This window comes from Epinephelus lanceolatus, chromosome 19 (assembly GCF_041903045.1).
Source record: "Epinephelus lanceolatus isolate andai-2023 chromosome 19, ASM4190304v1, whole genome shotgun sequence".
In the NCBI taxonomy this organism is placed as follows: domain Eukaryota; kingdom Metazoa; phylum Chordata; class Actinopteri; order Perciformes; family Serranidae; genus Epinephelus; species Epinephelus lanceolatus.
The window spans coordinates 31,798,047-31,815,532 of NC_135752.1; the positions used below are offsets into that span (position 1 = coordinate 31,798,047).

Below are 17,486 nucleotides of genomic sequence, written 5' to 3' on the forward strand. Positions count from 1 at the left end.
CAGAAACAGACATTGCCTAAGATGACAGTTCAGAGGAAAGCACGTATCATTTCTCTAAACCCTTGTTTCCTCAGTTTCTTTGCATCTTTTCCTGCATTCCTCCTCATACCTTCAGTGGGAGGATGCAAGAAAAAAAAGTATGAAACGCGGGGTGAAACGTGGATGCAGTTAAGGGTACTGGCACGGACTCGTGGATAAACTTCATTTTAAGAGGATAAATTCTTATTTGGCTCACAAAAAAATGTCATATCTTGAAGATGAGCAGCTGGGTAGAAGCTTTTGAAACCTTCACTGCTGTTTTTGAGTCTGTTTTACTTCTGTTTCTAAGGGAATATTTATTTTTAGGCCAAGACTGTCCTTCAACTTGACAAAGTTCAAGCTCCCTCCTGCTGCAACTCATCCGCTCTAATGAAGTGACCTTGAACAGTACACTGAATTCCAACCAGATCCGGGAATACTGGTCTGTACTCAGCTGTGCAATCTTACCTCAGTGTGAAAAGAAGTATGATCCCTGTACAGATCAATGCATATATCGGTATGTCCTCTGATATAACCCCTGGAATTAAAGGAATATTATATATTTATTCAATTATTTTTACAACCAGTGCTTTGGCCATTGTTCCTGTTGTTTATCACCAGATTCATTATTTTTGGTAAGTTAAATTTTGATCATAATGAGCAGGAATTATGGTCAAAGTTACCTAAATCAAACAGATTAAATTAATGTACTATACTGAATATCATAACATGTTTTCTGTTTGGAGTTGTTAGTTAGTTAAAGTTTAATACAGCCAAAAGCCCCTCAACTGAACATAACTCGGTGTGAAAGACTTGCCGTGACATTGGCAGGTTAATACAAAGGCTATTCCACTCCCTGAAGACATGACCCCTGAGGGAGGCAGTGGTGGGCGGATGTCTACAGTAGTCACCGACCCCCTCCTTGCAGTGGTCACAAAAAGAGATTTCAGAATAGCTGGTGCGCTGGTATTTACCATGTCGTTTTCTGGATTATAGATGCTCTCTGATCTTATTTCAAAACCTGCAGAGCTCTTTAAGATGGGGCACTCTGTTTGCAAACACCTACAGTGGCTCACTACACAGCTTTGATCTGAATTCAGTACAAAAAATTCCACACATGATGACGAGTTAAAGATTGAGGGTTTTGCTGAGCAGTCAGGGTTTAAGCCCGGTAAGTCGCCGCCTATGACCTACAGAGAACAGAGAGTGTACACTGTGATCAAATGGCTATAATCAAGACCGCATCAAACTGTTATGTGATTGGGGGTCTCGATACAGCTGTCCAGGAATTACTGTTAACCTTGCAGAGCTTGTGACCAGCAATTAAGCCACTATATACTTGTGCAGTCAACTGACGACAGAAACAGAAAAATATAGATGAGAAGACTTTTGTAAATAATCGACAGATGAATCGACTATAAAAATAATCTGGAGTTACAGCCCTACTATGTATACCACTGTTGGCATACAATGTTAATACAGGTGAGTTTTTTTTCCCCCAACAAATTCATACTGTGTGTAAAAAGCAGCTTTTCCAGTTAACATTAGCTTGTGTGTGGATTTGCAAGTGTGGTCCAGCCAAATCATCTGGCCCCTTCGTAACTGTGATGAAATAGCTGTAAATACTGCCTATCAATCACAAGGGTGGCGACTTTTTTAATCAAAGCAGCAAATTTCACCGAAAGGCAACGGGTTTGTAGCTATGTATATAGCCACTGCCCAAGTATGGAATAGCAGAATTAAAAATCAGCTCCTGTTACTTGCCAGCAGCAACCAATATTTCTGGTGGGAGCTGGACAAAGAGGAAGAACCTCAATTACTGTGAGTGGAAGCGGCAGGCTCTGTGTGAGATCTGGAGTCCTGTGGAGCACCGAGAAGCTCCAGGAGACCTCTGGGCTCAGCCAACAGTGATTCAGTATGAGCACAGGTACTGTAACACCTCTCACTCACACTTACAGACATTACAAGTGCACACACACACAGAAACAAAAGCACAGCGGCACACACATATCCGCCTGAGTCATCCCAAAGGCATTCACAACCATCTCACTAACAGAAAAAAAAAGAATGAGAAGACTGAGTGCAAAAAAAAAAAAAAAAAACACACCGCAGAACACACAAAAGGCTTCAGAGAGCACAGCTCAGTCTTGTCTTTCAGACGAAGCCTGAGGCGCTGGATTCTGGATACGTACACTTTGAGCTCCGAAGCACTGGTGCTCATTAAGCATCCATTTACAACCTTGAGGTAAAGACGTCAGCCTCGCCATCCTTTCAAAACACAACTGGGGATTTATTCGACCACCTAAAAGAAGGTCATCTTGACAGCTTCTTTGCAAGAGGTGCTTCACGATGTCAGACACATTTGGATGACTATTTTATGGGTATTTACAGTTCATTGCCTTACAATTCACTTCACGAATACCACAATTAGCTGTGCAACTTCCTCACTGTGAGCTGCAAAGATGCATGAAAGGACGTTTCCCTTTTTATCCACTTTAATGCACATTTTCAACCATTATTTATTCAGCAGATTCTAGAGAGAGTGCTGATTTTGCAGTGCCCTTCCTCATTTTTATGCCATTATTACAGTCGCATTCACACCTGCAAGTCAAGCAGAGACCTCAGTAAGTCACCTCTCAGCTCCGCTCAAGTAGGCGCTATCATGTTTATTTCTTGTTCAAGGGTATGACTGTTATTTTTTCACAGGGCGCTGAGGAGCTTCGACGTTTCAATCACCTCTTAATAGAAAATGCTGCATGTTCATGAAGCTGCTTGAATTGCTGATTCTGATCCTATGGTGTATTCACAGTTGCAGGTATTCATCCATTTTCTATCCCCTTAAGCATCATAGGGGGCTGGATCTATCCCAGCATGCATTGGACAAAAGGAAGGCTATCACAAGGCACATGCGTAAAGGCAACCTCACTCACATTAACACCTATGGGCAACTCATGGGCCAGTTCATCTTATCTACATGTCTTTCAACAGCAGAAGGAAATTTAAGCACCTGGAGGAAACCCACAAGGACAAATGTCTATTTTATCAAAGTAGATATCTGCATATCCAACTATCTCAGTTGCAGGTGTGTAGGAAACGTATCACTAGATTCTTGAGAGAGGAAGATCCCACGAAATGTTTCGATCATTCTGAACCTTCGCCAAGAGAAATACTCTTGACAGTCCACAGGAACCAAAATGTAAGTATTATCATTAGGGCTGTCAAAAGAACGTGTTAATTTCTATTAGTTAATCACAGAAAAAAATAACGCATAAAAAAATTTAGCGCGCTCTGTGGTGCCCTTTGACCTGGTGTGTCATTGAAGGCCACAGTGGCTTTGTCACATGATGGAGGCAGACAAGACGACGCTGCTTGGCAACAAGAATGGAACATATTAAATTAAAAACGCCCAGATGGAGCTGTTGATAGAAGCACTGTCGTCTGCAGTTTCTGCAGTAAGGAATTTTCGTACCATCGAAGTACTTTAAACCTGAAATATCAACTCAACGCAAAGCAAAGACCTAGAGGTCCATGCTAGCACAGCCTCTGATGCTAGCAGTCAGCATCGTCAACCCACACTTGACCAGGTGTTAAGACACAAACTGAGTAAATCTACCTTTGACCGACTAACAAACTCCCTTACAAAATGGAATGCAGACTAGTTTCGGTGGGGACAGGGGGACAATTGTGTCCAAAATCCAGCAACTTAACTACATCAAATCTGCCAAAATTCATTTGAATCAAAATTTTTTCAATACTTTAACAGCAAAAATTGATGTTTGCGAATTATTCAGATAATGAATCACAGAGCGTGCAATTAATTAAATTTTTCTAACCGCTTGACAGCCATAATTATCAACACATTATAAAGCTGAGCAAGAGCAGTTTGCAGGATCTTCTTTCCTCAAGAAACATGTTGTCTATAAAATATCAGAGAACTGCTTAAAGTAATCATAAACTAGGGATGCACCGAATATTCGGTAACCGAATATATTCGGCCTAATATTGCAAAAAAACACACATTCGGTATTCGGTGGAATAAGTTAAAAGCAAGGCCGAATAATAGCTGCGTGTTTTGATAACGCAATCAAACAGCGTGCCGTGACGGGCGGAGTAAAATGTCGGCAGTGTGGCGATCCGTCCGTCACCGCACTCACATTTGCGACTAAAAATAATTTTGAGCAAGCAAAATAGGCTTAAATCATTCAGCACGCTGTGCGAGCAGCCTACAGATTTCAACCAGCAGCAGAAACAAAAGGCGAATCCCACCGATTGTGGGTTGAACGGGGGTCACAGACACAGGCAGTAATGTATTCCTGTCAAATACGGCGGCCATCGGCTTACCGGCAATGGAGAAGTCAGCTCCAATAATATCCTCTTCTTGGCATGTGGACTGCCCAGAAGTACCTGAACAGCCGAGCCAGCCGAACACAGGTATGTGACGTGTCAGAGGAGAAACGAGCCGTTCACGGCCCACAAACCTCACCGCACTTTAGGGACTGTTCTTTACTTAAGGGGAGGAGGGTGGCTGGTTGATTTTTATTTTATTTATTTATTTTATTTTGATCCCCCCTATGTTAATCACTCATCGATGCTGTTTTTGAAGTATGAATAAGGCAATAAGTAATTTATTCCATTGAAATATCATTGATGTAGCCTATAATAGAAAAGTGATTTATCTTTTCATAAATGACAAAAGGCACATCTGCCTCATTTTCACTGTGGTATCGTGATACTACTCAGAACCATGATATTTTCATTGGTATCGTACAGTGGGATCCAATTTTGGTACCGTGACAACACTAATCTGGAGGGGGTTCATCTGCAAAAACTAATGAAAAACTAAACAACGATATTCGGTATTCGGTACTCGGTATTCGGCCAAACGTTTAATATTATTCAGCTTCGGCCACAAATTTTCATTTCGGTGCATCCCTATCATAAACTATCAAAAAATCCCACAATCCCTGGGGATAAAGCCTCAAGATTGGATGTTCCAGTACTTAGTTATACAGAAACAGGAACTGCAGATGTTTGACATTCTTGCATGACAAATGACTTTTTTTTCACATTTTACTGATGATCAAAACCAAACTGTTAAGACTATTCGATAAACTTATTTAAGTGTCAAAGCACTAAAACCCAAGTACTCATGAGGAGAACATGCAAACCCCCCTCTGAGCATCGTCTTGTTTGATCACCATTGCAGCCAAGTACAGGTATGGCGAATCAAACAAACCCTTTACAGTCTCAAAATACTTGCCAAAACATCCACCGACAAACCATTAAAGTCTTAAATCGTAAAACTTAAAACCCCCTTTAAAAAGCTATGGCTGGTGCACTCAACATGTGGCCTTACAATCACTGATTCAGTGCCTGCTCGTATGCTATTTTATGGCCGCTTTCATCACAAATGCCTCACAGTACAATAACAATATAGCATGACTTCAGTGTTGCTACAATAACTTCCCTTTGAGCTCTACAGAATGCCCTTAAAAACAATGTTAATGCACTGGAGCACTAACTGGGATCAATGCCAACATTTAAATCAGGATTAGGGTCTGTTAACAGCGGCAACTGAATAGAATTAGTGAGACAGTAGAGAAAGGAGACGCACATCCCTTTTGGTTGAATGTTACCATTTCACCAAAAGCCCCATTCTGATGCAGGCCACACGGCATTACAGCGTACTCAACACATACTCCCTGTGTCAAACACACTCGATAATACCGCGACTAACTGTTTAGAGCGAGGCATATTCAAGACAAAACTCAATTTCTGAAACTATTAATCACTATGAAAGTGGATCCACTGGGGGCTGAGGAGACATTTTTGTCCTGAGCAAATAATGTAATCACTCCGCTTCACCTAGTCTTCATTTAGCCACTCACTCCGTGTGTTCTGAGAGTTAGAGCACACACGCTCTGACCTTTTCCTTATCATAAATCACATACTACTGTTTGGCTGCCAGAATTTTGTTTAACCCAATTTGTCACTGAGGATACCCCCTTCCACCCTCGCTGCGGATTCACACAGTGGGACCGGGAGCATGGGATTAGTGGGCGGATCAAAGCGTGCCATCCAGACCTCTCTCTCGCCTTGTAATCACGGATGTCAGTGGCCTCCGGAGCTGATAAGCTTGGGCTACTGGTGGTTACTAGGCAGAGAGGGACAGACTAGAGCTGCAACTAGCATTTATTTCCAAATATTGATCTGTCAATTACATTTTTAAACATTTAGTTTAATAAAATAGAAAAATAAATGCTCATCAAATGTTCCCGGAGGTTAAATATTCTGTGTTCAACATCATCAAGTCAGATTTAGCACTTGTTCCACGTTAATCAACTAGTGGATGTATTACTACAATGATATAAAAGAACAATGAATATTTACACAAAAGAGGCAGCCAGCAGCACAGACTGACAACCAGACAGACGTAACGCACACACACATTCACACATTATTGTGACAGAAACAGGTCACGGAAGGTGTGCCAAGAATATCAGACAAATGTGCTGTCAGAGGGCAATTGCTCTGGTGTGATAGCTGTTTCGGCCTCTGCGGGCGTGACAGAAAGAATAACCAAAGACATTCTGCACGAGGGCAACCCCGATCTATTCACAGCACCAACTCCCAGAGAATTCCCACCATACAGTAATGAAGGCTCAGTGGTATTTCAGAGCAGACTTCGGGGCGAATAAAAGTCAATAGAAACGTTTGCCACAGCACACTTTTACCCCGCCGCTGTGGTCATGTAAACTTCCTGTGGCACTCGACACTTCCTCGTATTGGCTTTGGAAACATGAATGAGCTGAAGTGTAGAGGGAGCTTTACAGAAAGGGAGGCACGTGACATGTACAATCCAAACCTCTAATCACACCACCATGTACGCTTATGTTTCGTTTGAGTCTAACTATACTCCGCTTTGAGTTTCTCCGCAAAGGATTTATAGTAAACTACAGCTTTTCTTTTCCCTTTGACTCGTCTGCTGTATGATGTGGGTAAAATTTAAAGCCAAATAATCCTTGACTTTATTTGTTCAACTCCATATTGGACTGCCAAACTGTACTGAAGAGCTACTCCAAAAAGGTGAACAAAAGTAAAAGCAGATAATTATCTTTGGTCCCTTTAACTCAGAACTCTAGACCAACAAGGGATCAATTATCACCCTCTAAACCGAAGCAAATCTGATGATGCTGTAGCTGTCATTGCAGAGCACCTACTAATTAATAGCTGACACATTTCAGTCTTGCTAACCTGATAATGAGCAACCTTGGAAGTGTTGCACTGCAAAATGTGCTGCAAGAATAAGATGTTCAACCATACAAGCCTATCAACTTGAGGTGTGGCACTTGTGTGCAGGTATTGCACCTTGCCCCTTCACCTGTGCAAACCTGTATGCACCATGAACATCTGGGCTGGGGCCAAGAAGTGGGCTTGTTGTGGCAGGAAGGTGTGAAATCTGTGGACCAAATTGGCAAACCCAGGACAAAGATGCTGCAATCCAGCTTTACAAACAATGCATAGAGGGATAGGGCATGGATACCCAGGCAACCCCAAGGTGTGAATGAGAAGCAGTTCATATGTAAGAGGGTGTGTACATATACAACATAGTCTGGAGGTGTGAATCAACTTTGCAACTCACCTGTGACATCTGGGGTCTGAAGTTAATCTCCTTCAGGTCCACTGATCCGGGCGAGAGGTTGTGCAACATCTGGCACAGGAGCACCCCGTCTCGCAGGGCCTGTGCCAAGTCGAAGACGGCCGCCGAGGGCCACACGACCCGGTGGTTCGGGGGCAGGACCTTGCAGTCTATCAACCACCGCCCGCATTGTCTCCACTCCTCCATATCGGCTCCGGAGACTCTCCTCGCAAAAGTAAAACCGAGTCCTCGAGCTGCTTCACACCGGGCTGGCTTCACAGCGCACACACAGGCACTACGGTCGGTTCCCTACCTGCTCCGGAAGTCTTAATCATTCACTATCAGCTCGATAATCAGGCAATTTCGCAACTGTATGTCACCGCGCTATATCCCCATCCCAGACGCATGTCAGCTCTCCTGTCTCCACAACATGGAAATGAAGCCCTGGAAAAGACTCAAATAAAAACACAGATCCAGTTGAGAGGACGGCGGCGGTGTAAGCAGACAACAGAGGCGTGCTATGGGAATTTTCTCCTCTTCATTCTTAAAAAGTTTGCTTCGCATATCCGATCCAAAAAGGCGTGAATGGAGAGGTTACAGCGGTGGCTAATGAAACAGCTGGGTGCAGCGGTTTGTCATGTAGCGACTTCACTGGTGTCTCACATTTCAGTGAACCAAACAGCACAGGCTGCTACACAATGTGGACAAAACAGCCTCTCAAGTCTGTGTAGTTGTTGAACCAGAGCAGGAGTCACCCACCGTATTTGCATTTAACCTTTCCTCGGAAGTTAGAAACAAGAACTTCCCGTAATTTCTACAGCAAACAATAAAGAAAGGGAGATGATTCAACACAGCAGTCGGGATATCCCTCTTTCCACAACACAGTCTAAACAACAAGCCTCTCCGGCAGAGGAAACATGCCTAAAGGAAGGATAAAAAATGGTGTTTACATTTATCCGGTTAACGTTACTTTGCTTGGCGCCCAAAAATAACGTTAAATAACGTGTGTCCAGCTCGGCTTGTCTGTGATTCCTGCCTCCCTTCCGTCTCCCCTCTCCTCGTTTCCCTTTCGGACGGAGATGTTTAGTGGTCCCAACTCCACAAACCCGAGCTGCACGAGCCTGAGGAGAAAGGCTGCTCGCGCGGTGGTGACCCAGGTGGGTTAGACGAGCTCGTGCGCTCTGAGTGTCTCGCGCAAAGGTAAGACTTGAATAGGGTGTCCACACTTTGGTGAAAGTGGCTCCAGACTCCAAGAATGCGAGTTACAGGGAATATTTTTGAACAGGGGGCTGTGGATGCGCCCTCTGACGGAGGAAGCGCACACTGCGCGTGCTACTGAGAGAAGGGGATTAAAGGTACAGTTCAATCAAAACACAGGTGCGATAGACTATGCAGGTGTGCTTTGTTAGGAAGTAGCTAATGTTATGTCGATTATTGTGACTATTCATTTAATTATATCAGAAACAACTCTAGATTATTAAAGGGGCAGTCCACCAATTTTACTACTCAAAATCAGTTGGTTAGTCACAGCAAGTACTACACAGGCACAATAGAAAAGCAGGGGTATAAACTGGGGGCATGGGGTTTTGTGTACATATCGAATAGCATTATGGGAAATGTAGGATCCATTGTTTGATTTGAAGCTTGACCCCCCCACTAGCCACCACACACACTCACAGACATACAGACCACTTAGTATGCAGTTATTGATGGCCTATTCCTTCATTATTGTTGTTGTTGTTGTTGTTGTTGTTATTCGCATTTCAACAATCTGCTAACATTATACAAAAACAGAAGATATAGAATACAAAATGTATAGATGTTTACAAAAGTCCTGCCTTTTCTTTACAATAAATACATGCATGGTGACAAGCTGCATTAACGCAATTGAAAAATTAAAAAAAAAAAAACACACTCACAAACATTCATACAAAATAAGTAAATATGAACACAAACAGAAAAAATAATAATAAAATAATAAATCATAATAAATTAAATAGTAAATAATGAAATAATATAAGTAATAATAGAATTAAATGAAAATGAAAAAGACAAAAAAAAGTTAACTGTCGAGTTGCATTATGGGAAATGTAGGATCCACCGTTTTATTTGGAGCTTGACCCACACTAGCCACACACTCACAGGTATACAGTCCACTCAGAATGCAGTTATTGATGGCCTATTCCTTCAATATTTTTGTATCATTATTATTATTATTATTATTATTACTATTATTGTTGAGGCAGCAGTAGCTTAGTCCATAGGAACTTTGGTTGGGAACCTGAGGGTCACCAGCTCAAGTCCCCATCCGGAAGGACGATGACAAAGAAGAAGAAGAAGAAGAAGAAGAAGAAGAAGAAGAAGAAGAAGAAGATTTACTTACAAAGCACTTTCCAAGATAGAGGTACAAAGTGCTTTACATGTCAATAATTAAAATAGACAAGACATGAAAACAACAACTTTTGAAAAAACTGATAAAAAATACTTAAGCGTATAAAAACTGAGTAAATAAAACACAGTATAAATTAAATTAAAACTCAAGTAAAATCAGGAAAGGCTCTCTGATAAAAGTATGTTTTAAGAAGGGACTAAAAGGAGATCAATGACTCAGCTGACCTGATTTCCTCGGGCAGACAGTTCCAGAGCCTTGGGGCCCTGACAGCAAACACTGTCCCCTTTAGTTTTCAGATGGGCCTCTGGAACAGACAAAAGACCTCTGCCCGAGGACCTCAAAGTACGTCCTGGCGTGTATGGCACTAAGAGGTCAGAGATATACTTGGGAGAAAGGCCATGAAGAATCATATACGTGGACTGGTAGCTGGGGAGGTGTCAGTTTGCCTCCTGGGCTCCCCAAACTCCCCGTTTAATATGTGTCCCCAGAATGCTGAATTGAAACCTATGCCCTTGCTGCTGTGCACTTCCTCCCCATCACCAAACAGCAGACAGACAGAGTTAGAGGCTAGCTGGTGAGTTTTGTGGAGCATTAAGCAGCTAAAGAGCCAGATATTTCCCTGGGGAATTGACAGAGGGCAAAACAAAGCTAACAGGAAAGTGAATGTTTGACTTAGATCCATCAGGTGGCTAGACACACAACTCCAAATGAATGTTAATGTTGCTCCATGCCTGCTTGATTTGTAAATAAGCAGCAGTTTCTAACAAGTTTGCAAGATCAATTAAAGAGGTTTTGTCAGTGTTGTGTTCACGACTTGTTTCTGCTGCCACAGCTAAGTGGCTGAAAAATCAGTTGCTGCAGGTTAAAAGAAACATTTCAGCTTCAAGCTAACAGGTCAAGACTTTTTCAGGCTTGTTCTGTCATTCTGTCTGGATGCAATTGTGTGCACACGGATATCCTATATGCCCTCTACAACTCTGTGAATCCTGTCCCAATCCTTGGCCACCATTACTCCCGATAGCTGTTGCCATTCTTTTTTTAACAGTCTTCTGGATTTTATTTTGTTCTCCTCTTTAATTTCGCACTTCCCCCGTTCCTTCCCCAATGTCTCTTCTCATTAGATTTCCCAATGTCAGCGCTTGTTCATAAAATAATCACAATTGGTCAATTAATCACTTAATTGTCACTAAAATCAATACGCCACCTGTTTCTTGTTAAACCCTCTTTGTCATGTCTCATTACTTTCTCGGCTCAGTCATAATCGTCCTTTTCCACCTTCAGATTCCTACGGGGACGTAACACATTTGGCTAATTTATCTTGAGGTATAAAGCAGCAGAGAGCAGCGCAGCAAAGTCTGACGTTCTGAGCTTCTTTGATATCTGACAGAGGACTTTTTTTTTTTTTTTTTACAATTGCAAAGCTGGATTTATGCATTTAGACCATGGTCTGTCTGTCTGTCTATCTATATAATAGATAAAGACATATATATATAATCCCCCTCTCACCCCTCCACCATGGGGGTTGGTGGTGTGTCTTCCTCAAGCTCGGGTCTTCTACCAGTGGCCTAGGAATTTAAGGGTTCTGCGCAGTATCTTAGCTGTTCCTAGGACTGCACTCTTCTGGACAGAGACCTCAGATGTCGTACCTGGAATCTGCTGGAGCCACTCTCCTAGCTTGGGGGTCACAACTCCGAGTGCTCCGATTATCTCTGGCACCACTGTTGCCTTTATTCCCCACATCGTTTCTAGCTCCTCTATCAGCCCTTGGTATCTTTCAAGCTTCTTGTGTTCCTTTTGCTTGGGATTGCTGCATCTATCACCACTTCCTTCTTCTATTGTTTGTCGATCAACACGATGTCTGGTTGGTTAGCCATCACCATTTTGTCGGACTGGATCCAAACTCCCACAGGATCTTAGCTCCATCATTCTCAACCACCTAATGAGGTGTCTTCCATTGTGACCTTGGGACTTTCAGCCTATCCTCAGTGCAGATGTTCCTGTACACCGAGTTAGCCACTTGGTTATGGCGTCCCATGTACGCTGTTCCTGCCTGCATCCTACACCCCGCTATCATGTGCTGAACTGTCTCAGGAGCATCTTGCACAGCCTGCACCTGGGGTCCTGTGTGGCGTGGTAGACCTCTGCTTCTATATATATATATATATATATATATATATATATATATATATATATATATACATATATACACAGTACAGGCCAAAAGTTTGGACACACCTTCTCATTCAATGCGTTTTCTTTATTTTCATGACTATTTACATTGTAGATTCTCACTGAAGGCATCAAAACTATGAATGAACACATGTGGAGTTATGTACTTAACAAAAAAAGGTGAAATAACTGAAAACATGTTTTATATTCTAGTTTCTTCAAAATAGCCACCCTTTGCTCTGATTACTGCTTTGCACACTCTTGGCATTCTCTCCATGAGCTTCAAGAGGTAGTCACCTGAAATGGTTTCCATTTCACAGGTGTGCCTTATCAGGGTTAATTAGTGGAATTTCTTGCTTTATCAATGGGGTTGGGACCATCAGTTGTGTTGTGCAGAAGTCAGGTTAATACACAGCCGACAGCCCTATTGGACAACTGTTAAAATTCATATTATGGCAAGAACCAATCAGCTAACTAAAGAAAAACGAGTGGCCATCATTACTTTAAGAAATGAAGGTCAGTCAGTCCGGAAAATTGCAAAAACTTTAAATGTGTCCCCAAGTGGAGTCGCAAAAACCATCAAGCGCTACAACGAAACTGGCACACATGAGGACCGACCCAGGAAAGGAAGACCAAGAGTCACCTCTGCTTCTGAGGATAAGTTCATCCGAGTCACCAGCCTCAGAAATCGCAAGTTAACAGCAGCTCAGATCAGAGACCAGATGAATGCCACACAGAGTTCTAGCAGCAGACCCATCTCTAGAACAACTGTTAAGAGGAGACTGCGCCAATCAGGCCTTCATGGTCAAATAGCTGCTAGGAAACCACTGCTAAGGAGAGGCAACAAGCAGAAGAGATTTGTTTGGGCCAAGAAACACAAGGAATGGACATTAGACCAGGGGAAATCTGTGCTTTGGTCTGATGAGTCCAAATTTGAGATCTTTGGTTCCAACCGCCATGTCTTTGTGAGACGCAGAAAAGGTGAACGGATGGATTCCACATGCCTGGTTCCCACTGTGAAGCATGGAGGAGGAGGAGGTGTGATGGTGTGGGGGTGTTTTGCTGGTGACACTGTTGGGGATTTATTCAAAATTGAAGGCACACTGAACCAGCATGGCTACCACAGCATCCTGCAGCGACATGCCATCCCATCCGGTTTGCGTTTAGTTGGACGATCATTTATTTTTCAACAGGACAATGACCCCAAACACACCTCCAGGCTGTGTAAGGGCTATTTGACCAAGAAGGAGAGTGATGGAGTGCTGCGGCAGATGACCTGGCCTCCACAGTCACCGGACCTGAACCCAATCGAGATGGTCTGGGGTGAGCTGGACCGCAGAGTGAAGGCAAAGGAGCCAACAAGTGCTAAACACCTCTGGGAACTCCTTCAAGACTGTTGGAAAACCATTTCAGGTGACTACCTCTTGAAGCTCATGGAGAGAATGCCAAGAGTGTGCAAAGCAGTAATCAGAGCAAAGGGTGGCTATTTTGAAGAAACTAGAATATAAAACATGTTTTCAGTTATTTCACCTTTTTTTGTTAAGTACATAACTCCACGTGTTCATTCATAGTTTTGATGCCTTCAGTGAGAATCTATAATGTAAATAGTCATGAAAATAAAGAAAACACATTGAATGAGAAGGTGTGTCCAAACTTTTGGCCTGTACTGTATATACATATGTATACATATATATGACATTCAATGGAACAATATATTCAATTATTCCACTGAATGTCAAGAGGGTACATAGATACCTCACGCGATATGTCTGAAGAATGATGCAACAGAACTACAGCAGTGGAACCTAAGAATTTACCATCTTTTGCCATTTCTAACAACCAACACAGCTCAGACAGGGGCTCTGGGGATTCAAACTATTTGCAAGTGTAGTGTAGAGACAATGTTAGCTGCAGTTTTGTACTGCCTATGACCCCATACTAATGCAGTCTTCCCCGAGCTGTTGGAGGTGATGAATTTTAAACACAGTTTTCTTCCCTCTGCATTCATCCAAAGTAGGTATGCCGGTACATCCACTCTCTGGTGAACCTGTCACCACTGATGCCACATTTCCACTGCTTGGTACGGCGCAGCGTTGCTCAACTCGACTTTCTCTTTTTTGGTTTTCCATTAGTAAAAGGTGTGGATAGTATGGGTATTATCCACACCTTTTGAAGTTTGCAACTCACTCACAGGAAGTAGCTGAGACAATACTAGAAGGTAAAACCGCCAAGCTACACCAATAGGGACCGCAATTTTTCATCCACTCAACTCAGATTTAAAAAAAGACAGCCTGCAAAACTACACCGTACACTTCATAGCCAACACAATACCATACAATTGATAAAGTGAAGACATTCTCTGTTTGGTTACTGATTAAATGATTCAGCAAGCGTTGCATTGAAGATGATGTCATGGCAGTTTCACTCAGCAGCACTATGGCGATCAGCTGAGAAACCCACCTACACTGTGGGGGTACTGTGCCGTGGAAAACTAAATGGAGAAAAAGACAAGGGGCCTCATTAAAGAAAAACATCCTAACTGCTTGTCCAATCTCTCTTGCTGCACTTTAAAACCAGTTCTTGACAAGTGCTATCATTTGCCTTTATTCTTTTTAGCCCCTGATTCCTACAGGTTTTGAGTCTGTTCCTGTTATTTCACACTTTATAATTTTGTTACCCATCTTGACCAGGACTCCCTGCCGGAAGAGATACTGTACTCAGTGGGACCTTTCTGGTTAAATAAAGGATGAATATATAGAATAAATATCTTAACTGAAGTTTCAAATATAGGAACAGTCCCATCTTCCAATTCCAGAAGTAATTCGTAAACTCATTGCTGTGCCCTATCTTATCAGACCTCCTATTTTATCTTGAGAAATCCAAATCATGACTGCAAATTTGATTATTATTCAATTAGCACTCATCCTGCCATGCCTGTATCTATGCTTAGAACGTACACAAGACTGCCTTTATCTTTGATTAGAATGCACTTGCAGGCTACTTGACATGGACAAACCATAGTATCAACAGCTCGCACTCTTTATAGGCGAGCTAGATTGTTATCATTGACAACTTTAGCTATGAGGGGTCAGACAAAATTAAAACATCAAATTAATAGTTAAAATAAATCAAAATTAATCCACTTGACAGCCAATATATACCCATGAATATATTGTCCAAGCATCATCATACCGATGAGTAGCCTGATTGAGTAGCCTTTCAATTCTCATATTTTGTTCATGTTGTTTAGTATGTTCATCCTCATTGCCATACACACCAAACAGTGCTGCTGCCAGTTGGGGCAGATATTTTGGACTCAAAACCAGGTCTATGTCATCCTATTTTAGGATCCTAGCTTGGGAAATCCCTATGTTAGGGTGGTTCGGCAATAGCTAAATTCCTATCCTCAGATAAGATAGGATTTTTTCCTGCATGCAGGGAATCCTAAATGTCATCCCAAACTGAGATAAGATAGGATTTCAGACTCAGGGAGTTTCTGTAATGAGACCCCTGGAAGCAAAAGAGAACCATGCAGTGAAAATGAGGCAGAAGACACCTCGGACTGCAGAGCAGGGGCTTCATATGAGCTCGACCTTTCTTTCTTCCTTTGGCCGCCAGCTGCACCTCCACTGCAGACTGTTCCCAGCTTCACTTAGGCATCAACTGTTCAAATAATTACTGCCGCCCATCATATCTGACCCAGAGGTCCAGGCCTGCAGTTCAACAATCAGAAGCCAACAACTAACTGAAGTCCTCTGACACAGGCAATGTTTCACAGTCAAACAATTCAAGGTCTTTCACACCGGGGCAGAAAAGCCTTATCCATTGGCTGCAGAGTTTGCAGGGATATGGGAAGACATACTTGACCCATATAGAGAGCTTGTAAGCAAACTTCGACCCTGAACCTTTCAAGATGTCTGAGCAGTGGTTTGAGCACTCTGACTTTTACCTTGTAGGACCCGTTCCCATCTCCTGCAGTTTCACACATCTACTGATAATGGTTGACAGGACAGCTAGAGAGCCCGAGGCAGTTTTGCCATCATTTTCAGAGACTGTGGATGTGGTCAGTCTCTGTGTTTCCCAATTCGCCTCAGGTTTCAGGGCCGCATGATTTCATCACACCAACTACCAGCAGACTAAAAGTCAGCACAGAATCATCCGAGGATCAGTTTCCATGTGTGCCATTTCCTTATCTACAGAACATATAGTACATGCAGTTCGTGGGCATATAGAGATTGGATCCCTTGTGGTTTCCCTTATCTGAAACAGTTTACTAAAACCTTACCTAACTCTGACAAACCTCTGAAATCTTGGGGTATGTAAAGAAAGGGAGCTGGGTGAATGAGCGATGATAATATCCTTTGCACAATTCACTCTGTGATGTACAAAAAAGCCATGAGAACGCTTAACCTTTAAAGGCCTTTTGAACAGCCCAATCAGCCTAAAATATAGCTTTTAAATCTTTACAAAGGTCTTTTCTTTCTGGGGGGCAACTGTTTTGCTTTGCTCACACCAGCTGGGGCAAATTTGTAAGGTAGCATGCTGAGAGTTTGGAGAAAAAGTGTTGCTTAGTCCTATCTGAAAAGAAAGGATGCTAACCCTTGACACTTTCTGGGAAACTTTTCAATCGGCAACAATACCAGACTGTGGTTTTACTGATTAGTGGTCAGTTATGACAATATGTGAAGCTGTATGCAAGTTTTAAAACTGTTGTTAAAGGAAAACAATGTGTTCTCCTGCCTACACTGATAACTGAAGGTCAGATCATGTCATGGCTTTTCCTATAAAGTCAGTACAACAGTACACTCTACTGAAAACCAATACCATTCAAGGAAAGCACAAAGCATACCAACATGAGCAACTTTGGGACATCTGTAACTTAAATGGTTAGACAGACAGCAAAAGGGTTATGAATATGGCTGCCCTAGCTGATCCAGTGATACTGCTGAGTATAGGCTTATATAAGGTCTTGGGCAGCTCCCAGTGTGTATGCACTGTATGTGAATGTGTTGCATTGCAGTGCTGCAGAGTAACATACTCAGCAATCTTCTTGGATAAGTAACGGTTTTGAAATAGATTAATAAGCACCATATATTTTGTTGATAACTGAGCATATAAAAAAGAGGTTCTCACTTTACTGAGAACAGCATCAGCTAATCAGCAATTAAGATTCATTATTTATGTCACATTAGCATAAATCGTTTCTAGTGCATAAGTGCATATATGTGCAGGTCATTCTTCGCACCCTGATTCAAATTGACTAACCCC

General features: G+C 42.3%; 1 protein-coding gene across 6 annotated transcripts in view; it reads right to left on the reverse strand.

Moving 5' to 3' along the window:
- Positions 1-8,973, reverse strand: part of vav2 (vav 2 guanine nucleotide exchange factor) — a 280,761-nt gene extending 271,788 nt beyond the window's left edge. For 4 of the 6 annotated variants that reach the window (XM_033647505.2, XM_078162254.1, XM_078162255.1 and 1 more), the window contains exon 1: positions 7,661-8,973. In XM_033647505.2, the coding sequence (XP_033503396.1) occupies positions 7,661-7,864 (204 nt within the window). In that variant the 5' untranslated portion in view covers positions 7,865-8,973. The remainder of the gene's footprint in view (positions 1-7,660) is intronic. The other 2 variants (XM_033647509.2, XM_078162256.1) reach the window with 1 other exon arrangement.
- Positions 8,974-17,486: the final 8,513 nt, after the last annotated feature.